Genomic DNA, 26,190 nt, shown 5'->3' with positions numbered 1-26,190 from the left:
CTGCCTGAAATTTCTAACTACCAGGAATGTTTTAGTACATTGACTAATTAAGGATGCTAAGACTAAAATATAAATGACCTAGACTCCCTTACTCTACAGGGTCAGGAATTTATCCACAGCTCTTCTCTGTCCCTCTCAAGAATCACTGTTTGTACCCTAGAGGGCGTGCGCGCACGCACACGCGCACGTGTGCATGCACACACACACACACACACACACCCCTCAACACACCTGCATGGCAGTCCTGCCAAGCAGCCCCTCCTCATGGCGGTGCTTGCCGTGGTGGGGGAGTTCTGTGTTGTCACGGTAGTCTCTGCCCTTGGAATGCTGTAGCTGCAGGACAGCGGGGCTCTTGACTGGCAGAGGTGGCCGCGGAGCTGGGATGGGAGTCATCTGCTGGCTCATTTCTGACCTGGAAGGCTTGATAGGCCTCTTGACTGGCACCGGGGCTTGGGAACTGGCTGAGGCCTTGGGCTTCCCTTGGCTCTTGTCCCCACTGGGCATTCTGCCCTCAGCAGAGGTAGAACAGGTGAAAGAGCGGATCCGGGGGGTGGGGCCAAAGACAGGCACAGGGGCCTGTTTGCTTGTCCCCTTGACACCCTCCACCTCTTGGGCTTTGGGAAGCAGAATGCTGGGCGATGAGGTTCCTGGGTCTGGGCAGGGCGGGGGCTCCTTCCGCAGCATCTTGGGGGACTCCTGTTCCTTCCTGGGCGCTGGCTTGGGGAAGGAAGTCACAGACCCATAGAGTGGGTTCTCAAACATCTCTGGCTTCGTCAGCTGCAGGTCCTCCTGCAGCAGAATGTCTGCCTTTCCCAGGTCACCGAGTCTGGAGCCATGGGGAGGAGGGGAGGACAATGAGGAGGACATGTTCAGAAGTCAGGACCTGGGCAGTAGACACTTCATACCTCTGCCTTTCATTTAGGAGTGAGAAAAGTGTTTTGGAACTAAATACAGTAATGGCCATCTAATATATAATATACAAATGCCACCAACTTATTCGCTTTCCAGGAGATAATTGTACATAAACTTCACATGGAGAATTATTATTATTATTATTATTATTATTATTATTATTATTATTATTATTATTATTATTATTATTATATATTTTTTTGTTTTTCAAGATGGGTTTCTCCTGGTAGACTTGGCTGTCCTGGGCTCACTTTATAGACCAGGGTGGCCTCAAACTCACAGCGATCTACTTGCCTCTGCCTCCAGAGTACTGGGATTAAAGGTGTGAGCCACCACCGCCCGGCAGGAGACTTATTTTTAAAGAACACAGGGACGCACTATGTGTCCCTCGCTGATGTAGATGGGACAGAGATCCACCTGCCTCTCTGTCTGCTGAGTGCTGGGATTAAAGGCATGTAGCACCCATGCCAAGGGCGAAAGTCCAGGATGGCCTCATGATCCTCCTGCCTCCACCTCTTCAGCATATCTAACTTGTATGTGTCACGACAAACGGTGACTTTTAAAAATTAGTACATAAACAAGAGACAATGGAACCGGGGCGTGGCGGCACACACCTTTAATCCTAGCACCCAGGAGGCAGAGACAGGCAGATCTCTGTTGTGTTTGAGGCCAGCCTGCTCTGCACAGTGAGTTCCAACACAGCCAGAGCTACATAATAGAGAGACCTTGTGAGAGAGAAAGAGGTGGGGGCAAGGGGGGACAACCTTAATTCTTTTTAATACAGAGCATCCATGAGCAAAGGGCCTATGTCTAGAGATTTGGTAGAAGGAGCAACATGCAGGAAGCCACCACTTATGTGTGAGATACTGCTGTGACACAGCAAAACTGACACACCCCACAAAACATCCCTGGGCTCAGGGGCTGATAGTCACAGTATTCTTTCCAGGGGCTTAGAGCTTTCTCTCTGGAGGGCTTTGGGAAGTTCCTGTGCTGGTTAACCACTGTTATCAACTTGATGAGACCTAGAATGACTGGAAGGTGGCTCCTGGGGGATTATCTTGATTAGATAATTAGGTGGGAAGACTTGCTCATCGTGGGCGGCACCATTCCCTAGGTTGGAGTCCTAGAATCAACACAGAGGAGAAGGCCATACACATGTGTACATGTACAACAAGTCAGAGGACAACTTGTAGGTGACACCCCTCTTCTTCCTCTACATCCGGTCTAGGGATGGAACTCAGATGGTCAGTCTTGGTGGCAAGCACCTTTACCCGCTGAGTCAACTCACCAGCCTGCCTTTTATTTTTTATTTTTTGGAAAAACTGGAAATCACTACATCCCCAGAAATGTTGAGACCTTGATAGATGCCAAAAAGCCATCCTTTGTCTCTGACACTCTGAGACCTCTACTGTGGGTGGGAGCTAACTTGATCACAGTGTCTCAGATGAAGCAGAGTGCTGGATACAAGGTGAAAACACAAGACCAGGGGCTGAGGAGATGGCTCAGTAACTAAGAGTACTTGCTCCTCTTCCAGAGGGCCCGGGTTCAATTCTCGGCATCTACATAGTGGCTTGCAACTGTATGCAATTGCAGTTCTTGGGAATTCAATGTCCTCTTCTGACCTCTGAGGGCATTGCATGTGGTGGTAAGAACACTCCCGTGTGTGTGTGTGTGTGTGTGTGTGTGTGTGTGTGTGTGTGTGTGTGTGTTTAATTAAGAAAAATCCCATAAGGCTTGCCACCTGACTGTGCACTCAGCTGTAGACATGGAAGGGGCAGGAGATGAGGCTAAGAATATGGAGAGTGTTCCCTCCAGCAGGGTGTTCTGGGTGCTTCTGCTACCCTTAGGGGAAGGTTAGGAAAAACAGATTAAATAGAAGAGTTTTAGTCTCCCGAATATAGGTAACAGGAAACCACACCCTTATCCAGGGGATAGAGCCTGCTCTTGTGCAGAAGGCTGTCCAGGGGCTGAACAGTCTTCCTTCTAGGCACAATCTTGACCTCAGACAGCAGTCGTCCTTGCTTACCAGGATTGAAGTGTTTCCCAGGAGATGGGACTTTTACATGCTAAAGTTGGGGCAGCCCTGGGGAATCTGGGATGGGTGGCCCTTGTCCTTCAGTCCTAAGGGAGTGGCGGGAGGACCTTGAGGTACTCAGGTTGAGCTGGAGCAGTGAGAGGTGAGCTTGGAACCTGGTCCTGTGGGGCCCTCCCTGTTAGATGCCTACTCCTATGCTGTCACGTAGGGCTGGAGGGAACATGTTACCACCAAGCTCTTCACAGTGTGAATCATGAAGTGGCCTCTACTCGCGCGTGCAGGGTGGGTGGGTGGGGCCCTCTGAAGATTACTCCATGAACTTTAATCTTCTTTGTGGCTGTTTCTAGCTTTGCTTCCTGGGGCCACTGAAGAGCTTGCCTCTGTCAAACGAGTACCTCAGTACCTACTAGATACTGACCTTGATCTTCACTCCCAGGGAGGGAAACCCAAGGAGGTAAACTTATATCTGGCTAGGCTCAGGGCCCTGCCCTTCCTCCTTTCAGCTATTTCAGGGAACAGCTGAGGCACGGGACCATCAGCGCCTCTCTGGAGGAATCGCCAGCACAGGCTCCTGATTACTGTTAGCTCTACTAAGGAACTGCCGTCCTGAGGAGGAAAGAAAACAGTGCCCAGGAAAGAGGCTGAATGTGAGAGCCTGTGCCATCACAAAGTGCTAAAGGCAGCTGTGAGAGGAGACACATCTACGTCACTGTTAACTGGGTCTGGATGTCTCATGGCCATCTGTCATTCTGAAGGGATAGGATCCCCACCTACTGTTCCCCTTAGCTGCTTAGGAGCTCCCTGGGCTGTGTGGGCCTTCCTCTTAAACCTGTTTTGGTCAGTTCTCTCCACAGGGGGATGACTCTGCCTTCATTTGGGCTTCTAGTCCCAATTGCCACCAACGGAAAATCCAGAGAGTTATACATGAGAGCACGGATGCTTGTTTCTAAGAAGAGAGAGATTTGGCATAGACAAAAGCTTCTGCTCTGAAATTCTCACCTCTCTCCCACTGAGACCCCTAGGGAGTAGAGGAATCCAGAGGATGTCACTGGTGTCTTTGCCAGTAAATGCAGTTTTTATAAGAAGATGCCTTTCTTGACAACCCCCAACCCAGTCCCCTTTAAAAACCAGTCTCCAAGCAGAAGCCAAAGTTGTGAGCAGAACCAACTACAACCCTGACCTCTTCAGGCCGCCATCCTTGAGGGCCCCCAGGGGGCGCTGGTGAGCAGAACAAAACAAAACAAAACAATTCAGAGAGGACACTCACCTTGCCTCCTGCACCCTGGGGCAGGGACCTCGGTTGGCTGTGGAGGATGAAAACTTCTTTGGTGACAGAGGTGGTTGAGAGGGAGGTGTTGGAGGACCCTCTCCCCTCCCGGGCCCCAGGGAGGAGTCCTTGGGTGGCTGGTCGTAACTCCAGGCTGTGAGTTGCTGGTCAGGGGACAGGGTTGACTTCCCATGCAGAGGCTGTCCGAAGGGCCCCATGCCGATGTAGTTTGGATTAATGATCTCATTGAGGCTGGAGATACCACACGCAGGGACCCTGTAGGAAGATGAGGAGGCACATCTGAAGCTTCTTGGTTGGCACCAGCCTGAGGAAAAATGTTCCTCGGCTTCTCAGCCTCCCAGTACCTTTATTTTTGGGACACATAAGTTAATACATGCATGCATGCATGCATGTAGTGCAGTGAAGAGAGCCAAGAGATCAAGTTGAGACAAGCAGAAGGGTTGAGATCCCACTAGGTAGAATGTGGCTGGAGACGATCAATTCAAGGTTGTCTTTTAGATGAAATGCAGAAGAGATAAAAGAAAAGAAGGATGCTCTGGGCAGTGGTCTGTGCTTAGGCCCTGAGGTCAGGGATAGAGATTGGCCTGTTGCAAGGTTCTCTGAAGACCAGCCAGCACATGGGGAGAGTAAAAGGAGAACCTGGCAGGCCCAGGGCTCTGGGAAGGGTGGTCAAGAGTACATCTTTCAAAGTAGGCTGGACAAAGTCCATGTGGGATGTGCTGGTTTGCACATTCTGTGTAAGGCATCAGAACAGCAGGATGAGTGTGTGGTCGCAGAGGTCAAGGCCGGAGTTGCTAAGGAAGGCAGCTGTCTTAAAACTGGAGGAGACCGTCCAGACTTAGGTGAGGCAACCCTTATAGTCACACACCAAACCTTGCTCCACACCGGCCCCCACCTCAGGAGGACTAACAAGACCACGTCAGGAAATAGAGGTGGTTGGGGTATTAGGAAATGCTGTCCTTTAATGAGATAGACTGGGCTGTCCAAGTTATTCTTAATTCAGTCTTTCCTGTTAGTCACTGTGTTGATTTGCTAGTTTGCTTATTTCTTGAGACAGGGTCTGATTCTATAGCCCTGACTGTCCTGTAACTCACTGTGTGGAACAGGCTGGCCTTGAACTTACAGAGCTAGGCGTACCTCTACCTCCTGAGTGCTGGAATTAAAGGTGTGTGCTACTACACCACTCTGTGTTCGTTTTAACTGTCCTCTTGAGATAATGTAGAATCACCTGGGGAAAGAGTCTTAATAAGGAATTACCTAGCTCAGTTCGGCCTGTGGGTATATCTATGGGGACTTGTTTTCCTTGTTAATTAATGTTGGAAGAGCTAGCCCACTGTTGGCAGCACCATTTCCTAGGCTGCGCCCTGAACTGTGTAAGAGTGAGGAAAGTTCGCTGAGAGCAAGCAAGGGTGCCTGTTCTCTCTGCTCTTGACTGCCGATGTGATACTTTAAGTTCCTGCCTTGACTTCTCTACAACAATGGACTGTAATGTGGGCTTGAAAGTCAAATAAACCCTTTATTGTTCCCTGTGTTGCTTTTTTTTCTTTCAGGGTATTCATCACAGCAACAAAAAATGAAACTAGGAGGTTGCAGATGGGGGGTGGCCTTTGACCACATATATTCTTGACCTCCCTGGACACAGGAAAAGCATCTTTTGCCATGAAAATTTTCAGTCGTCCATAACTTCTTCCACTTGGACTGCATATCCTTTCACCAGCTGCTGGTGAGTCTGTGGGTCACGGACAAATTATACTGCGTTTATATTGGTTTCTTCCTGATATACAGTTATGTGCTCATTAAGGTCTGGTTGAGCTGAACTGTTCCAACACAGAAGAGTCTCCAAGGCTTTGTCACAGTCATGTTGATCTCCTTCTAGAGATGGGGACTCAGAATGTGAAATTGAGGTAGAAGAGTGGTTTCCCTAGACCACAGCCTTCCTTCTCCTCTGACCTTGGCTTTCCTGTGCCCTGCTTTACTGTCTCTTGGCCTCTGGCTCACAAAGTCCAGCAAGTTGTAGCAAGTCTTTGCAAGTTTCATCTACCTGCCAGCAGGCTCCCACTGCCTCATGGCGTCATGGCTGGTGAGGTTTTTCAAGCACTTCATTCCACTGGACTCATCCCGTTCTGTCTTCACAAAGTCTGCAAGAGAAAGAGCTGTGTGAACCTGGCTGCCAGATGGGTTAGAAATGGCAAAGAGGTACCCATTTGCATGTCAAAGCTGGACAGTAAATAGTGGCTACTGGGAGAGCTATTTTCAAGTGAGATTTTTTTCAGTCTTCAAAATCTTTGTGCTCGGCAATTGGTTAATGATGTCTGCCATGGGTCCAGAAGGAGAAGAACAGACACGTATGACCCAGTTGTTATTCCATGAAATATTTCTAACTTGTTAGCTCAAGCTAGGGACAAAACAAACATTTCTTGTCAGATTAGAACAAAATGAACACCGCTAAGGCACCCTACAAGAATACCTCACATACAAAGATAATCTGTTTATAGAGACCCCCATAAACCAGCTTGAAGGGACCCCCAACCCTGACTTTATTTCTGAATGTGGCATGTGGTTGCTAGACCATGACCCACTATCTCTTCAACCCACTGTCCCGCTAGAGAAAAGATCTCTTAGAGGGCCCAGGGGAGTCACATGTGCAGAAACAGTGGCCCTTGGTGCACTACAGCCTTCCCTGGATTGGGGAGCCCGATTTCTACTCTCTAGATTTCCATAATAGGCAAGCAACTACTATGCCTACCAACGCCTGCTTGGCCCTGGGTGAACTTTGGCTTAGCCGCTTCTTGAGTTTGTAACCTTCAGCTGGTCACCTAGCCTATCTATCTGTGCCTCAACAGTTTCTCCATCTGACAAGTAGAGATAACCATACTTGGCTCACAGGGCAGGTATGAGAGATAAATGGGATGACTTGTTTTCTTCTCGTTAAAGACATCGTCTCACCACGTCATCCAGCCTAGCTTTGGACTCATGATCCTCCTGCCTCAGCCTCCTAAGTGCCAGGATTATAAGTGTGCACCTCTGTCCTACCCAGGAGGCTTTCCAGTCATGTTCTATTCTGGGGGCACAGATCTCAGACAGGAAAGCACATGCCTGTCCCTAGTGCAGTGGCCTCTGGGAAGGCTGGGAGGAGGCTGGCCTACCATAGAGCTTCTCCCTCATCTTGCCCTGGGAGGTCTGGAGCTTAATCTCCCCCCTAAAGTGGCCGGTCATCTCTCCATGGTGGGTAAGAGCCGTGTAGATAGGAATTTGTGTCTCTGTAGTCTCCAGACGAAGAGCAATGCAGCCTTCACCTGGGAAGAGGAGAGACAACATCAACATGAAAACCTTGGCCTGAGACAGGCCTGGAGCATGCTCGGAGATGTAGCTGTAGCACTGGGAGACAGTTCCTTGAAGCAATGGGCCAGGCAGGGATTATGGACAAACCCTTTCAAGCAATGCCTTAGCAACTTGGGGCAAATGTCTCAAGCCTCATATGAAAAAGAAGCCTATACAGATCAATGTGGAAAGCAAAATTAAATCCTAGAAAATCTATCGGAGAAACAGCATTAAATGCTAATCTGATGGCTATAGGGAAAACTTACTTCCCATGGTTTGAAACAGTGCAAGAAATAAACAAAACCAGACAAGCAGGTGAGAGCATAGGCCAGCCTAAAACTTCTATACAAGAAGTCTGAAGTGAAAAGGAGACAGACTGGAGAGCTGTTGCTCTGCACCTAGGACTGAGGAGCTTGCTGGGGACACAAGAGAGGCTCCGTGGCACAGGCAGACTCAGGCTCAAGTCATAGCTCAGCCGATGACTATCTGTGCAACCAGGGTGAGTCACTTGACCTCTAAGAGCCCCAGTTTACCTATTTACTAATTGGGGAACAGAACCTACCTCTTAAGGTCTTATCAAGATTAAATTACATAGTACCTGCAGCTCACTCAGCAAGGTGAAGTGGGAGGTTACTGGTGGTGGCACCCAGAAATCACAAGGAGCAGGTAATTGACTAGGAAATGTCCCTCTGGCCGTTGAGGGACAGAGGTAAAGGCAGCATCATGGTATGATGGGCAGTGCAACAGACAGGCTATCTTGGAAGGTGGAGTCACCACCACCCTCAGAGGTTGAGGCTAATGGGCAGGTGAGGTCCCTGGCCCAGGAGGGAGGCTTACCATAGGATTCGTCACTGTCAGAGGACTTAATGCTGATCAGGATGTGCTGGTCCAGTAGATACTCAGGGTCAGAGATAATAGGCTTTAGCTGTGGAGGAGGCACAGGTGGGGACAGGTGGGGACAGGGGACCAGTCTTGATGTTAGAATACGCAGGAAAAAGGAACTGAAGGTATTCTTTCAATCAAACTCAGGTCGTGGTTCTCCGTGCCCAAGAGAACAGGTGGAGCCCTTTGCTCAGCCAAATGAAGCATCATTTTCCTCCCTGCCTCCACCGCCATCTCCTAAAGTGGGCCGAGCTTCCAGGTCCTTTGTCCATTGCTGCCATTCTTTGCATATTTTGGAGGCCAAGGGAAGGACCGGCAGCCAGGTCTGGCATGACACCTGCAGTCGCATTCTTCCCCTACAGCCCCTTCAAAGTCTAGCAGCTGCATTAACAGAGGCACCATAGGCTGCTCCCCCGCTGGGGAAATGTGTCTCCTCGACAAAGACCCTCAGTTGGGGCTTGAAGTATCCAGTGATTTGTTAGAGGTGTGACTTGGTGAGTGGCAGACTGACTTCTGAATGTCAGCACTGGCCCCCAACTTCCTGCAGCTAAAAACTGCTGTTCAGTGATATCAGGGACATAGCTCAATGGAAGAGTGCTTGCTTAGCATGTGCAAAGGCTCCAGGTTAATCTCAAACACCAAAAGCACAAGTAGGTAATAATAACCAAAGAGGAACCGAAGGGGAACGGGCATAGTGGGGGCTGGAAACCACCTAGGAATATTGAGGCCACCTCTCCGTGATGAAACGCATGCCTTAAATCACTTGACAATGAAGCCTAAGATGGCCTCTTCGGCCTTGGTCTGGGATGGCTACAATCTGGGCAGACAGACCTGCTGCAGCTGTGCACTGGCCTGCGTTGCTGCAGCCCTCGGGGCCCCAGGCACATTCCCTTCCTGTATTACCTTGGGAAGTGTCTCTCCAAACCGCACCACAAGCTCTCCTTCACTTCCCTCTTCGTTTTCTCCCTCCTGACTCTTGACAAAACCTGTGAGAGGATAAGAGGCTGGGCTTGCAGGCCACAGAGCAAGAACCAGACAGAAAAGACCCCAAGGGTCGCCTTCTTCGGACCACGGCAGACTGTCTCTCTCTTCTGAAGTCTCTGGGGCCTCCGTACCATTTAGGAGTCAGGCTTTCTGGGGATTCTGTTTTTGCTCCAGGCATGGTCATTTGCCAACACAGCCTAATTATTTTTAGGAAAATCAAAGAGATTTCCCCCCCCCCTTCCTTTTTGACTCTTCTTTGCAATATACGAGGCAACAAAGAAGTCATCACACTGCAGGCAGGAAGATCTGGAGGCATGACAGCTCATCCCACGCCACTCAAGATAGCAGCCTTTTGAAATTCTAATTTAAGCCTCCTAATATGCTGTTTCCATAGAAATCTATGCAAATGTCTCGATAGTTTATTAAAAATACCGGCACAAAGCCCCTCATCCCTCTTGGAACTGTTTTGACCGTGGCAGCCTAGCTGGAGCTTCCAGGTGTTGTGGTGAAGCGGGCATAACCCCAGGAAAGGCTGGGACGGGCTGAGGGTGCAGAGAGGCATGAGGGGCAGAATCCCAGCTGGCAGCACTCCTGGGCTCTAGAAGCAAGGAGTCTATACGACTGTTTGCAGAGTTGCTTCCTACCCTGCCCCCTTCACTCTTCAAACCATCCCAGGGAGAACTAGAAAGCATGTGATTCTTTGGCATGGGAGTCTCAGAGAAGTTGTATAGAAAGGATCCTTCGTAAACATGGCAGGTGTTCAACATTGCCACCTAAAACAGAACTGGCCACCCCTACCTTGCTTCCAGCCACAGTGAGCCCCACAATCAAAGTACCATGATATGGAAAAGGCAGGGGCGGGGGGCAGGGGGTCAGGGCAACAGCGAGCAGGCCGTAGCAGCTGTTAAGGCCCTGCCTGATCTTCAGAATTCTGAAGCTTTGCCCGGGGCTCTCACTGAGTAAGAACCCAGCTTGGTGGAAACTGAAATGGGTAAGAGTCTGCCGAGAGAATGTTGAGAGAGAAGCCAGGGGACAGGGCACAGTGGCTGCCCCTATCTCCAGGGCTGAGGCAGTGGAAGAACAGACCACAGGGATAAGGAAAAGGCCTCGTAGCCACTGGGTAGCCCCCTAGGTACCCCATCTGTAGCCTCTGAGGTCCACCCATGAATTCTCATCAGAGAGAGAAAGGAAACTGGGTGAGGGGTCAATGATGAATGAAATGGTACTTTGAGAAAGAGTCACCCTAAGGGCAGTTCACGAGCCACTTACTCTCTAAGCAGCTTGAATGGAACTCCAAGTAGAACTTAGTCTGAGACTTGGTCTTCAGTGTGGCGTAGCACGCAAGGAACTCGATCTGCCCTTGGCTGTCCACAGTGCCAGGACCTGGAGCAGGGGAGACCAGGGATTTATCTGCATGCTGTCCTTGGAGATGGAGGTTCCTCCCAGCTTCTCCCCGAGGCTTCTTTCTTCTGCGTGTCCACCCACCATGCTGGGTGCCCAGGGATGTGGGGAGTGTCCCGGAGGAAGGAGAGATTTTCCTTAAAGTAAAAGTTTCATGACTCACCTCCCAAGCTTAGCATCCCTGATGATGGCCACAGCCTCTCTGATCTGTCCCAGGCTGGCCACAGAGGGTGCAGAGCAGAAGAGTAGAGATAGCAGGGACCCAAGAGCTGAGCTCAGTTTTGCTAACAAACCTGTGTGGCCTCAGGCAACCGCCTCAACCTCACTTTGTAGTCTCCCAAGTAATTCATCCATTCCCCCACGCCCTCTCCTTTTCTAGGTAGTCCAGGCTTGCCTGGAACTCCTAGAACTTATTATGTAGCCAAGGATGATCCTCCTGCATCAAGCTCTCAAGTCCTCAATAGCAGGGTTAAAGGCATGAGCCAGCATACCCAGATTGCCCCACTAGTTTTGACAGAGTTCATACAGAGACTCAGAGGCTCAACAAATCTGCTGTTCTAAGTCCACAGCTAAGGAGACCTGCCCTTACTGTCACAGGCACAGCTATGACTCAGCTAACAGGCTTATAACTGTGTTGCTTTACATGGCATTTTTGTAAGCATCGTCGAACTGGTTTTTATCATTGTTTTTGTTTTGTAAGACAGGGTCTTATGTGCCCCCAAACTGGTCTCAAAGCCTATGTAGTTAAGAACGACACTGAATTTCTGAGCCTGCTGCCTCTGCTTCCTACGTGCTGGGACTTAAGGTGTGTGCTACTACACTGGTCTTGAACTGTTTTTAAGCAAATGTTCAGTCTGTCCATATAAATGCTAAGCCACTCAAAAGCAACCTCCTCCTCCATGCTGGTCAAGCTTCCTTCTCTCCTTTCTTCTAAACCCCACAGCACCTTGGCCAGATCCTGCTTAGATAAATTTTCCACTAGAGCTCAACACTGGTGACCAATATTTTCAAGCATCTGCTATGTACTGAGCCGCAGCAAAAGGAAACCAAGCCAGACACAGCTAGAAGGTCACGGGGGCTACTCTACCAAGGTTGTACAACTCAGAGAGAGGGGAGATGGGGTCAAGCCAGGAGGAGGTGGAGCCAAAGGCTAGCAAGGTGGTAGAACAAATGTGGCCAGATGTAGGAAAGGAGACAAGACAGGTGTGAAGATTTGAGTGGAGAAGGGAGGTCACACCAGACTCAGAGATGTTTGACCCAACAGCAGGGAGAAGGGCATTCCAGGAAGACAGTGGTCCAGCTTCATCTATGTCCCTCAGTACAGCGGGCACAGAGTGAGACAGCTTTTCTGTCTGTGTTTGGGTTTCCCCCACACTCGGGATCCCTAGGTCAGTTAAGTTATCTGTTGCATAGAAGCAAGGAGTAGGCAGAGGGGATGATAACATGACTTCCTGGTCACCTAAGACAGCACTGGATGGACAGGCACACCAGTCCTGCTGTGATAAAGCCCAGCAATCAGGGCTGGGCTGGGCAATTTAAAAGCATAGTCTGCACCTGTAAGCCTGAGTTTATTCCCATTTCCCAGGATTCATTCACCCACATCCCACCTCCACGATTTTCACCATCTCAACCTACTATGCGGCCACACCAACCCTGGATTAGTATCCTCTTTAATTAGAGCCAGTTTTTAAACTTAGATGGAATTAATTGAAATATGCCACCACTGGGGGAAACTTGAAGTACTTGCTTAGCCAGAAGAGACATATTTAAAACACACGAAAGTGCATTTATCATGGATAAATGTTCATCCATGTTTCCCCAGTCCAGAACATTCTTTGGTATTAGAGAGCCCATACCTTGGTAAACACTGATTTATGTCCTCCACCCACCCCCCTCCGCTTTAACTACACCAAAAATGAGTTTCAAAAGAAGGTTCTCTGGGCTGAAATTGTGATGTGGCCTGGATATGAAGAGATCATTTATGTACACCGAGGGCCTGTGGGAGGGAAAACATGGGCCTATATCTAACATGGTAGCTACAAGCAGAAGATAAATGCTCTAGGCCCCTTGTCTTTGAGGAAAACAAAAAACAAAAAACAAACAAACAAACAAAAAACCAAAAGAAAACAAAAAAGCTGATGCTGCCCGCAGCTTACCATTCTTGGAGACAAATTGTGATGTGACTCCTGCTTCAAATGTGGCAAAGACAGGGCTGTGGTCGCTCGTCATGATGTCACTGGTGCTGCCTGGAAGGTAGGGAAGGCATGTCTAAGCAGGGATGGAGAAGACCTGCTGGCAAAGGTGGATGGAAAACCCACAGTGGGGATAGGACAAGCTGGGACCTAAAGTTGGGGGGCCTCAGTCAATCCAGGAAGCAAAGGTGCCTTAACCTGCCTCCTGGGTCAGGAGTGGTCATCATCACTCTTGCTGATAGCCAGCCAACCCCAGAGCTGATCAAATACCTCAGCGTGTCCAACTGACACCAAACAGCACAAATGAGCTGTCCAAATTCAGTTCAGCCCCAAGGATGGTGAGCAGAGGACTCAGTATTTTAAGAACTGGGATTTAGGGCATTTGTTATGCAGCAATTGATAGCTGATACCCTCGATTATGTTAACAGCTGGAAGAAAACCCAGGCTCCCAGGACCCCTTTTCTTGCATTCTAGATATGCATTCTCTTTTATTTTTCCAATGTCTTGGCCTCCTCTACCTCCAATCTCTTAAACCCTTCTACTGTGTCCTATGCTCAAAAAAAATTAACAAAATATGTCTTCAGCCTTCCATGGAAGATGGCACAGCCTTGCATGTGAGGCTGATTTTCCTCTTTGCTTCTCTGGAAAATGTGTGGGATGTATGCCTTCCTCAATCCTAATGGCCACTTCCAGACCCATCTTCTTCCCAGTTCCTAAAACCTGCACTGTGGGGCAGTCCTGAAGGCCAAGGCTAGGCTCGGCAGAGAAAGTCAGTTCTATGAGCCTCCACCATCACTCAGCCCTGTGCAGAAGCAGCTGACTGATGGAGATACTGGCAGGATATTCTAAGACAGAAATTGAGAGGCTCCTCAGGGCTACAGGATTTGGGGAGTAGGTATCCATATGATTCACTCTGTGTACTGCTGGGAAGAGGGTCACATGATGGGGTGACGGCAGACAAGCAGAAACACTCAGGGAGGCGTCTGGGTGAAGGATGGGAAATGGGTACTTTCTGGTGTTTTTTGTTTGTTTGTTTGTTTTGTTTTGTTTGGCTGTTTTGAGCAGTACTAGGGAGGGAAGCCTTATGCATGGCAGGAAAACACTGTACCCCTGAGATAGCTCCTGCCCCCACTTTCAGGTTCTGATAGCACAGCAGTGCCTTTGCAGAGGCTACGAATAGAAGAGATGCTGCTGTGCCACGTGGCTGAAGGTGATGCATGAAGGTCATCTAGTGCGGTCACTTCCAGGAGACGGAGCTCCAGAGCAGGAGGAAGGGCGCTGTAACACATATGCTAAACCATCCCAGGGCAGCAGCAGACATGTACACTTGAGGGGAACAGAAACCACCTTCATCTGTGGGATCAGACTTACATGGTTTCCAAAGAAGGTGGGACCATAAGGCACTGCTAGTCAGTAGCAAAATTCCCTGAGCCCACTTCTTTATTCTGAGGGGTGGGTATGTATGAGGGTTCCTCTGGACAGGTATGGGTCATGAACTGCCCATCAGACGCCTCTGGCTTGCGTACTACTCATCTGTGGTGCACTGTGGGATAAGGGTTGAATGCCATTGCCTGGGACTTAAGTGATTTGTTTTTAAGATTTCTTTTCATTTTCTTAGGTGTGTGTGTGTGTGCGTGTGTGTGCATGTGTGTGTGCATGTGTGTGTGCATGTGCATGCTCACACACATGCACACACACACGCGCATGTACAGATGCCTCTGGAGGCTACGAGATGGAGTTGGATCTCTTGAAGCTGATGTTACAGTAGTTGTGAGCCACTCTGTGAAGGTGTTTATAAGCCAACTCAAGCCCTCTGGAAAATCAGCAAGCGCTCTTAATTGCTGAGCTGTATCTCCAGCTGGGGTTCACAGTGAAATAGTCTTAGGCTTCCTCAAATATATGAGCACGCTTAATGGTATGTGTTTGCCTGAACCATGTGAATACCTGGTAGTTACCTTTTTTATTTAAAAAAAAAAAAGTTTGTTTTTTTTTTTAAGGCAAGGTCTCTCTGTGTAGCCTTGGCTTTCCTGGATTTCCTTTGTAAACCAGGCTGGCCTCAAACTCATAGCGATCTGCTTGCCTCTGTCTCCAGAGTGCTGGGATTAAAGGTGTGGGTCACCACACCTGGCCTTAGTTACCTGTTTTATACCTGCTAAAATATCATTTTATATGGCTCAAACTCAATATGGTTCTTTTTAAAAGAATAGTACCAGAAGGTCCTATTTGTGATATTAGCAGGGGTGGGGGGGTGAGGGGTCGAGGGTGAGGGGTGGGAGGTGAGGGGTGGGAGGAGATGACTATTCAACAATCGTACCCATCTGTGAACCCTGCAAGCATTGTAACAACTGGCCTGGCAAGATATGCCCACTGGTTCAATGGTAGTACAAATATGGGAGTAACCAATCACTTTTCTGATTGACCCCAAGTGACTCCACCTCACAAATCAGAACTCAATGCCTGTTACTGTTATTTGGGCCAAAAATGCGTGATTGGCAGGGCCATAGGCTTCAGGGGGAACCGACCACTATGGTCTGTTAAATTAAGAGAGTGTTATGTTGTCCTTTAAGTTATTGCCTTTATGCCCTTAGATTAGTACATCTCTTAGCCCTCACCGGAGAAGCTTCTTTTGGTAGTAGATGGCGATTAGAAACCTACAACAAGTTAACATGCAGAGAAAAAAGGATTATAACTCGCTCAGTTCTAACTGGGACATCTATTTCATGTTATTCCCTCCAGGGTTCAGGGATCATTACAGAAGAGGGTGTGGGAAGATTGTAAGAGCCAGAGGTAGTGGACATATGCAGTGGAGCATTTGTTAAATGTGAAAGCAAGCCAAGCAGCTATGACTGCAGGTCCTAGACCTGCACAAGATCGAGCCAACCAACATCCCAGCCTGGATGGGAGACCAAGCCAACCAACATCCCAGCATGGATGGGAGACCAAGCCAACCAACATCCCAACATGGATGGGAGACGGAGCCAACCAACATCCCAGCATGGATGAGAGATCAAGCCAACCAACATCCCAGAACAGATGGGAGATCGAGACAACCAACATCCCAGCCTGGATGGGAGATCGAGCCAACCAACATCCCAGCCTGGGTGGGAGATCGACCCAACCAACATCCCAGCACAGACGGGAGATCGAGCCAACCAACATCCCAGCATGGATGAGAGATCAAGCCAACCAACATCCCAGCACGGATGGGAGATCGACCCAACCAACATCCCAGCACAGACGGGAGATCGAGCCAACCAACATCCCAGCATGGGGAGACGGAGCCAACCAACATCCCAGCACGGATGGGAGATCGACCCAACCAACATCCCAGCACAGACGGGAGATCGAGCCAACCAACATCCCAGCATGGATGGGAGACGGAGCCAACCAACATCCCAGCACGGATGGGAGATCGACCCAACCAACATCCCAGCACAGACGGGAGATCGAGCCAACCAACATCCCAGCCTGGATGGGAGATCGAGCCAACCAACATCCCAGCCTGGGTGGGAGATCGACCCAACCAACATCGCAGCACAGACGGGAGATCGAGCCAACCAACATCCCAGCACGGATGGGAGACGGAGCCAACCAACATCCCAGCACAGACGGGAGATCGAGCCAACCAACATCCCAGCACGGATGGGAGACGGAGCCAACCAACATCCCAGCACGGATGGGAGATCGACCCAACCAACATCCCAGCACAGACGGGAGATCGAGCCAACCAACATCCCAGCACGGATGGGAGACGGAGCCAACCAACATCCCAGCATGGATGGGAGACGGAGCCAACCAACATCCCAGCCTGGATGGGAGACGGAGCCAACCAACATCCCAGCACGGATGGGAGACGGAGCCAACCAACATCCCAGCCTGGATGGGAGACGGAGCCAACCAACATCCCAGCACGGATGGGAGACGGAGCCAACCAACATCCCAGCACGGATGGGAGATCGAGCCAACCAACATCCCAGCACGGATGGGAGACGGAGCCAACCAACATCCCAGCACGGATGGGAGACGGAGCCAACCAACATCCCAGCACGGATGGGAGACGGAGCCAACCAACATCCCAGCACGGATGGGAGGGGCTCATGAAGTCCCACCCCTAGCTAAGCAGCTAATGGCAACTGACAGCTACTGTGGGAGGGACAAGATATTTTCTTCAGGGGTTTGGTTCCCAAAACAAAAAACCCATGTTTCAGTAGGTGCTCCTACACCCAACACATACTGACAGCACTAAGTGGACTGAGTGGGTTTTGTTTTGTTTTGTTTTTTTAAAGAGTACATGAAATTGGGAGGGTAGACTGCTTGGAGGGATAAGAGAGGAACTGGAGGACTTGACCAGAATACATATAATTGTATTAAATTCTCAATTAAAAGAAAAAAAAACTGCTGTTAAAAGTACTTTATAAGGTCAGATGGTGGTGGTGCACACCTTTAATGCCAGCATTCAGGAGGCAGAGGCAGAGGCAGAGGCAGAGGCAGGCTAATGTCTGAGTTCAAGGCCAGTCTGGTCTACAGAGCTAGTTCCAGGACAGCCAAGGCTACGCAGAGAAACCCTGTCTTAAAAAAGAAGCGAACAAATAAACGTAAATAAATAAAACAAAAAGAAAAAAGTGCTTTATAATTCAAATGCCTCTCTGAGCAGGGCTATTTATTGCATTGCAGTCCAAGGGGGCTAGGGATACACCAACTCTTTCTGGACCCTTGATTAGGACTCTACGGGGGTCTCTCATTTTACAGACAAGCACACTGAATCCCCTCGGCTTGCCACTGTCCTCAGAACACAAAGCCTGCTCTCCATTCCTCCAGTGTTCCACTCACCATAGGACTGACAGACCACATGCACCAGGGGGTAAGACTTCCACAGGACCCGGTCGCACCAGGATGGCAGGTTGTACTTCATCTGCAATGCAACGTGACAGTTTTATGGCATCATGCCACCTCCACTGTTATCGGTAAAGGCAAAACCACAATATTGTTGTTGACTTTTTACAGCATTTCCCCTCAGGCAGCTTTTTTTTTTTTTTTTTTTGAGACAGGGTTTCTCTGTGTTAGTCCTGGCTGTCCTGAACTCACTCTGTAGACCAAGCTGACCTTGAACTCACAGTGATCTGCCTGCCTCTGCCTCCCGAGTGCTGGGATTAAAGGCGTGCGCCACCACACCCGGCTCCCTCAGGTAGCTTTAAACTATCTCAAATATATTTTATTTATTTACGGGTGTGAGTGATTTGCCTGCACATACTTATGTATGCCACATGTGTGCAGTGTCCACTGAGGCCAGAAAAGGGTGTTAGAGTTACAGTCGGTTGTGAGCAGCCATGGAGTTGCTGAAAACTGAACCCAGGTCCTCTGCAAGGTCAGCCAGTGCTTTTAATGACTGAGCCATCTGCAAGCCCCTTACACTATTTTATAAATGCTTCTTCTTAGGGTAGCATGCATAACAATGGGTTTCATCATGACATTTTCATACATGCACCACAGCACTTTGCCCACATTCACCCCTCAGTACCCTCTCTCCCCACCTCTTTCGACTCTCTCCTTCTTTCCCTCACATGGTCTTCTTTCTGCTTTCATGGCATATATACTGTATGTTTGTGTTATATGCAAATGATATAGAAATATTTTTATATTTATAAATAGAAATAAGAATATATGCTTAAATCTGAAATTCTGCATATGAGAGAAAATATGATATTTCTATTTCTGAGTTTGGTTTATTTTAATTAAGCTTTAAACTCCCCAACTCTTTAAACTCTCCTTTGGGCTCCACACTTTCAGATGTGAATTCACCTTGCATCTCTTCCTTCCTGCTAGAACCCACCTTGCATTTCACTCCACTTTTCCCTTCTCACTGCTCCTGGGCCTCTTGGCCTTGAGTCAAGATAGTGCCTAGATCTCGTCCAGAGAGAGCTCTGAGCCTTCCCTCTGTCTCCTCAGCTTCAGCAGTGATCAGCGCCCACCAACTGATACTGCTTCTCTTTGGACTTGTCTTGGGCCGATGGTCCTAGCCTTGGACCCCATGAAAAGTGGCCAGAGTCAGAGCTTACTCTCTAGTGGCCCCTTCGACAGATGACCCACTTGTCTTCTCTCTCCTCCTATGAACAGCTGGGGCCAACTTTCTTTCAGTTCTGGCCTCTCATCACCGAGGAGAGTTTCTAACTCAGGAGGGTGCCCATTCTTGGCCATCAGTAACTCTTTGAATAAATGAGTATTTTATTGCATCTTCCCCCAGAGTGGCCTTGTTAGTATATGAATTAGTCATGCTATGATCAGCTTAGTTCAGCCTGTAGCTTTACCTACAGAGAACTATAATGTTCTGAATTTCTCACAGATGTGGCTAAGTCCCACAGTGAGGAAACCAGTTTTGCTGGTGGTGTTTTAAAGTCTCGCCATTGTAGTCCACGCTGGTCTTGAACCTATGACTCTTTCACCTAAGCCTCCCAGGTACTGGTATTACAAGTATGTACCACCATACTCAGAAGCATGGGAACCTGTTTAATCTTGGCTAACAGACTTTTTTTTTTTTTTTTAAATGGTGGTGGGGCTTTGTTTTGGTCTTTAAAAGTCAGCTTTACAGGGCTGAAGAGAGAGCTCAGTGGCTAAAAACTCTCTGGTTGTTCTGGCAGAAGGCTCTGGGTTTGGTTCCCAGCACCTACATGGCACCTCACCACATCCGTGACCCCTCCTCCCGGGGATCTGACATCCTCTTCTGTCTTCTGTGGGCACTGCATGCACGTGATACACAGCTGTTCATGCAGGCAAAAACACCCATACACATAAAATAAAAATATATAGATCTCTAAAGTTAGTCTTAGTAGGAGCCAATCATAGTGGTGCATGCCTGTAACCCTAGCACTCGGAATGCAAAGGCAGGTGGATCTCTGTGAGTTTGAGGCTAGTTTGGTTTACAAACCAAATCTAGGACTCTGTTACACAGAGAAACCCTGTCTCGAAAAACCAAAACAGAAACAATGCTTTAAAATTCTCCCAGCATCTTAGAATAGGGACAGTATTAATTCAGCTTTTTTTTCTTCTCAAGACAGGGTTTCTCTGTGTAGCCATGACTATCTTGGAACTTGTGCTGTAGACCAGGCTGGCTGGCCTTGAACTCACAGAGATCTGCCTGCCTCTGCCTCCCAAGTGCTGGGATTAAAGGTGTGCACAACCACTGCCCAGCCTAATTCAGCTTTCTTTCTTTCTTTCTTTTTCTTTCTTTTCTTTCTTTCTTTCTTAAATGTGCAAGTTGGTGGCAGTTTTAGCACCAAGATTTGAGTCAGTATGTGAAAGTTTTTTTCTTTTTCTTTTTCAGAGACAGCCTCATGCAGGCCAGACTGGCCTCACACTCACTATGTAGTCAAGGATGGCCTTGAACTCCTGATCCTCCTGCTTCCTGCTTTCATCTCCTGAGTATTGGGATTAGAGATGCCATAGGGAGATGGGATCCAGAGCTCTGTGCACACTCCTGACTGAGTTACATCCCCAGGCCCTGCGCGCATTCGAACTTTTGTTTTTGCTGTTGCCTGGTGACGGAGGATGCTTCCTACTTTCTAGGAACCACCATGGAATGGTGAGTTGGGCAAAGGAGGTGGGATAGGGGCAGGAGACCTGCTTCCAGGAGTACTCACCCCCGACGCTTTATGCTTTATGTAGGTGTACTTGTCCCGGGTCAATCTTTCAAATCGGTAGGTGGGCGCGAAGGTGATCTCCTCCTCCTCTGAAACAGACACGTGGCCTTCAGTTTGGCTTCCCTAACACCTCCAGCTCCTTCCTCCACAGACATAGCCCTTCCCCTTGGTCAGGACATTCAGGCAGAGAGAGAGAGAGGATGCTGGGAAAGGATGCAAAGGAGAGACAGTGTGTCCTCACCGAAGTGCAGGAAGACCTTCTGGTCCTTTCTCTCCAGGAGTAGTTGGTCATGGGCCAACAGATCTGAGTACTGCTGCTTCTTTATCTTCTGGACGATGGCCTCCGCCTCCTGCAATGAGGACACGCCCCATCAGACCCAGGCTCCTCACTGTGTAGCGTGACACCCACTGACCACACCCACCAGGACCCTGTGTCCCAGCAGTCTAGGTTGCTGTTTCCTAGTGCTCAGTCACTTCATATGGCCAAGGAAAGCCTGGAAGGGCTGTATCATCACCATAGCTAGCTCTAGGCTGGCCCACATTTGCACGTGGATCTGCTGTTTTTTTTTTTTTTTTTCCACACTGGCTTTTAAGCCCCATTGTCAGTAATACTTCATGAGATGGGTAGTATGTCTCCTTTGCTTTCTTTGTCTCTTTCTGTGGGAACAAGGACAGCCAGCTGTAAATCCACCAGTGCGAGGGAATTCCTGGCTCTGAGGGGTCTGAGCATTACTCTCTTTGAGGCCCACGCATCCTAACGACAAGACTCAGTACCACACTGCAGGGTAAGAGGGAGTGCTGGCCTTGGGGTCCAGCTGTCCTCTCTCCTGTCTACCTTTCTGTGACTGGACCAGCTCTGGCCTCCTGCCCAGGTGGGTGTGGAGCTGTGGCTGGCCTTCCCCAGGAGGGTCAGTGTGAACTCTTTCCATGCTCCTATCTGCTTGCTCATTCCCAGGGAAGTCAGATGCCACCCTCTCTAGTGGGGAAGGTATGGTGAGCTGGCTATGGATGCTCACATGGTCTACAGAGCTCTAATGGTGGCTGGAGGCCCAGAGGTGGCTGAAGGACATGGAGTCATAAGGAAAACTGCCTGAGCTAAAGGGACACCTGAGGTTCAACCTCAATATGATTGATGTATAAACTTCCTCTCAGCAGTTTTCCTAGCCTCTCCATGTGCACAACTGTAAAAGAGGGTCAGCTCCTGCTGTGTTCCCTTTGTCCCTCACAGGACCAGAGTGTAGGAATTGATTAAAGTCCTTCAGTGGGAGTGAAACAAGCTGCTAACTCTGGTTTCTAGACAGAAGGGCACTCACTGTTCCACCCCACGCTGTCTCCTGTTTCAACTTCCATGAGCGTGAAAAACAACTGCGTGGGTTCTGGACTCATCCTGTGGCCACATCTATTGATCCCCTTCCTGGAGGCAGTCAAGCAATGCCTCAGATCCATTAGTGAGCCCATTATTTGTTGAGATAAGTCAGCTGGTGGCCTCAGATGCCTGTGCTTCCTGACCAAGCCCAGCTGTTGCTGGCTGGCTGACAGTTTGGAGAGACACTGACAATGAGGAGCGGGTGCCCCCCCCCTATATATAGATATATATGTGTGTGTGTATGTGTGTATATATATCTATATATAGATATATATATATCTCAGAGGCTCCATGACAGCAGCTGCATTGAGTCCCAGAGAGGACCTGCTGCCTTAGCCAGGTTCTCAGAGTTCAGGGCTCTTTGATCCATCCACAGCTAACCCTACAGCTCTACCCAAGCTGGAGTCTCCTTACCCAGGTGGGCAGCTCCACACGGTAGTTGAGATCCCCAAGCCAGAAGAGGTGGGTAAAGCGGTGAGTGATGTTAAATGGGCTTAGCTTCTTGTCCCCCAGGGCCAGGAACCGCAGGATGTTCATATAGTTCTGATTTCGCCTAGTTCAGGGAAACAAGGGCCACACCTAGCATGCCTAGCGCGGGGCGCTGTCCTCACTCTGCCATGGAAGGAAGTCAGAGGTGACGGGTGGGAAACAGAGACTTAGAGGGACTGCAGCTCTGTCTCAGTGGGCATCTGAGCATGCTTGGGAGACCCAACTGGAAGCACAGAGTCTAGATCCTAAGCAGGAATCTATCCATCAGGAAATAGGATCAGTGAATGGGCCACAGTGATCATGACAGGGCCACATGCAGACAAAATGGGCTTTGAGCTATAGGATGCTTCTTGGGAGTATTTTCCTGTAGAAATGGACCTGGCTTAAGGGGTCTAGTAGGTTAATAATGACATAAATGTCTTCTGTCCTCCAGGCAAGAGTCTCTACTGTGCTACTGTGTCTTTGCTAAGACAACAGAGGTCCAGAAGGGCTGAGGTGAAGGCTGGGCAAGCCATCAGGGTGTGTGGAGGGCTAGGGCTATCCGGTGCTAGTAACTAGTTGGTAAACCCATTACCTGAGTTTTTTTTCACTTCCAGAAGTTAGGTGGCTGTTGACAAACCCCAAGGAGGTCCCATTGAACATGAAGGAAACCCCCACAGCTCCCTTATTTCCTAAGGGAGGAAGAAAGAAGCAGAATGTCAACCAGGCGGGCTTGTCAAGGAGTCGGAAGCTGAGGTGAGGTAAAGGGCAGCTGATGCTCTGAACAAGAGTAAGAGAAGCGGGCTTGCAAAGTAGACAGGTCAGCCGGGACGGGACGTGCCAGTGACAGGCAGATGGCAGCAGCCGTGTGGTTTTCTAATGAGAACAGGGGAAGGAAGGTACTGCCATCCATTTCTGGGTATGGGGATGTTGGGGGCTGTGGTACTGAGTATATAGGGACAGAGAGGATCAGAACAGCCTGGAGCCTTGGGATTCGGGAGGTGTCCCCTTCTCCCAACTGAGTAAATTGACTGGCCACTCAGGATCCACTCCTGTAGGATCAAAACCCTTCATTATACACACACACACACACACACACACACACACACACACACACACGAGTGCACACGCCCAGCCAGGTATGGTGGCACACGTCTTTAATGCCAGCACTTGGGAGGCAGAGGCAAGCAGAAAGCTGTGAGTTCAAGACCAGCCTGGTCTGCAAAGAGAGTCCAGGCCAGCCAAGGCTAACACAGAGCGACTCAGTCTTGAAAAACAAACAACAAACAAACAAACAAAAAAGAGTGCACATGCCCACACCTTGCTAATTATTTATTATTTATACAGTATTCTGCCTTCATGTGAGCCTGCAGGCCAGAAGAGGGCACCAGATCTCATTATAGATGGCTGTGAGCCAGCATGTGGTTGCTGGGAATTGAACTCAGGACATTTGGAAGAGTAGTCAGTGTTCTTAACCTCTGAGCCATCTCTCCAGCTCCACCTTGTTGATTTTTTTAAAACCACACTAGTGGTTCTTAACGTGTGTTCCCCAGGCCACCAGAGCAGCCTCAGAGAATCCACTTGGGAGGCAAACACTAGACAACTGAGTCAGAGATTCTAGGCCTCAGGAACAGGTGCTTCACGCACTCTGGAAGGCAAGGGTTGGTAGACACGGGCCCATCACCAACCAAAATCGCATATATGTTTTGGGGGTATGGTGGGGAGATGATCTGTTTTTTAACTCCTTTAGCGCCAGGGCCTTGTATACAGCAGGCAAGCACTCTACCACTAGGATCGGAAGGAAGGGTTGGGATTCAGGGCCAGCACTAGAGCAAGGCCTGGTTAAAAACATGCAGTTGTAATTTTTTTTTTTTTTTTTTTTAATTTGAGACAGGGTTTCTCTTATAGTCCTGGCTGTCCTGGACTCACTTTGTAGACCTGGCTGACCTTGAACTCATAGGCCCCTGCCTCCCAAGTGCTGGAATTACAGGCATGCGCCACCACACCTCGCATAATTTTTTTAAAAATTTCATGTGCATTGGTATTTTGCCTGCATGTGTGTCTGTATGAGGGTGTCAGATCCTCTGGAACTGGAGTTACAGACAGGTGTAAGCTACCCTGGGTGTGCTGGGAGTTAAACCTGAGTACTCTGGAAGAGCAGCTAGTGCTCTTAACCACTGAGCTGTCTCTCCAGTCCCCACAGTTGTAATTTTTAATGAGAAATTTGAACAAATTATGTGCAGAAGCCAGTGAGAGAAGCAGGAAGCCCAGAGAGGGAAGAAATCCAAGCAGGGAGTTCTGTAGGAGACAGAGCTCAGTCTAACCCCTTATTGCTATTGTGGCAGGCAAGAAAGGACAAGTGAGTACAGACATGGGTGGAAAAACAGAGTTTCTCAAATGAGGCAAACTTGTGTCCTTTTTTTTCTTGGACTCTGTCCTGTCCCCAAAGTCAAAGCCCAGAAACTGCTACCCTGGTTGTGACACAATTCATGTATACTCCCATCCACACAGCCACATGTTCAGAAAAACAGATTCGTACAAGCTCACATAAAGGATACAGAGACATCTCTCCATACTCAGAGATTAACAGCACTGCCTGCTCTTCCAAAAGTCGTGAGTTCAATTCCTGACAACCACATGGTGGCTCACAACCATCTATAATGAGATCTGTTGCCCTCTTCTGGCATGCAGGTATTACATGCAGGCAGAACACTATATACATAATAAATAAATAAATTTTTGAAAAGACACAGACACATATATACCCACAAGCCCAAATATCTAGATACATAGGGCATGCTCCTATGAACTCACACATACATGCATATTTAAATATACACACAAACACGCCCAATGTCACCTTGCCCACCTTACTCACACCCTGACACACAGGCTTGCACACCCACAGAGGCCACATTTGCAGGTATGGACTCTGCTCTCCCACATATGCAGCCTGCCCACTCTCATCTCCTTTTCTTGCACCCACCCACTCAGCATTGGCTAGTTTCCACTTCCTACAGCATGTGTTGGGCGCTCTTGGGCCAACAGCCTATAGACTATGGTTAATCCCAGCCTGATCACAGCCACCTCATGCATCTCCTCTATTGATTGTGGTAACTTTCAGGTGACAGTAGCAGAGGGGCAGTTGTGTATGGCTCATGAAGCTTAAAAAAGTCACAGTCTCCATTAGAAGTTTGTCAACCTCTATTCTAGGTTCTTACTACTCAAAGTGGGGTCCACAGACTGGCTGCCACTAGTGTCACCTGAAAATGTATCAGAATGACACCGGAAACCACTTGAGACTTACTCAGACAGACCCCACATTTTAGCCAGTTCCCCAGGGCTGGTATAGACCCTGGATGAGTTTCTGCAGGGGGAAACATCTGGATTTGCTAAAGATTAATGGATCCCAGGACCAGCTCTCAGGGTTTAATCTGGGGACATTGGCCAAGAGAAGGAAGAGGTAGAGCATGCGTAGTTATGAGGCTCCTCTCCATGCTCACCGAGGGTGTTGGCGATGCCTGTCTTCACGTTGTCGGTGCAGATGTGGCTGATCCGATTCTCATGTTCTGGCTTGGCAAGCACTACTATGCGGATATTCCAGAGTGTGTGGATAGCAACCTGGTGGTGGTGGTGGTGGGAGATGATGTTGCAACACCAGGCTGAGGCGCAGTGTTGGAACCCTAAGCATCCCAAAGGGATCCACC

General features: G+C 49.0%; 1 protein-coding gene across 1 annotated transcript in view; it reads right to left on the bottom strand.

The window, feature by feature from the left end:
• Nucleotides 1-216: 216 nt before the first annotated feature.
• Nucleotides 217-26,190, bottom strand: part of Inpp5d (inositol polyphosphate-5-phosphatase D) — a 110,994-nt gene continuing 85,020 nt past the window's right edge. The window contains exons 13-26 of the mRNA XM_051154270.1: nucleotides 25,987-26,104; nucleotides 23,079-23,175; nucleotides 22,430-22,568; nucleotides 20,891-20,999; nucleotides 20,650-20,738; nucleotides 17,846-17,927; nucleotides 12,980-13,069; nucleotides 10,692-10,805; nucleotides 9,342-9,424; nucleotides 8,394-8,481; nucleotides 7,382-7,531; nucleotides 6,277-6,373; nucleotides 4,215-4,490; nucleotides 217-826 (exon numbers count right to left, since the gene is read on the bottom strand). Of these exons, the coding sequence (XP_051010227.1) occupies nucleotides 223-826; nucleotides 4,215-4,490; nucleotides 6,277-6,373; nucleotides 7,382-7,531; nucleotides 8,394-8,481; nucleotides 9,342-9,424; nucleotides 10,692-10,805; nucleotides 12,980-13,069; nucleotides 17,846-17,927; nucleotides 20,650-20,738; nucleotides 20,891-20,999; nucleotides 22,430-22,568; nucleotides 23,079-23,175; nucleotides 25,987-26,104 (2,136 nt within the window). The 3' untranslated portion in view covers nucleotides 217-222. The remainder of the gene's footprint in view (nucleotides 827-4,214; nucleotides 4,491-6,276; nucleotides 6,374-7,381; nucleotides 7,532-8,393; nucleotides 8,482-9,341; nucleotides 9,425-10,691; nucleotides 10,806-12,979; nucleotides 13,070-17,845; nucleotides 17,928-20,649; nucleotides 20,739-20,890; nucleotides 21,000-22,429; nucleotides 22,569-23,078; nucleotides 23,176-25,986; nucleotides 26,105-26,190) is intronic.

The sequence above is a fragment of the Acomys russatus genome, chromosome 12, assembly GCF_903995435.1.
Source record: "Acomys russatus chromosome 12, mAcoRus1.1, whole genome shotgun sequence".
NCBI classification, from domain to species: domain Eukaryota; kingdom Metazoa; phylum Chordata; class Mammalia; order Rodentia; family Muridae; genus Acomys; species Acomys russatus.
This window is presented reverse-complemented; position numbering and strand designations above follow the sequence as displayed.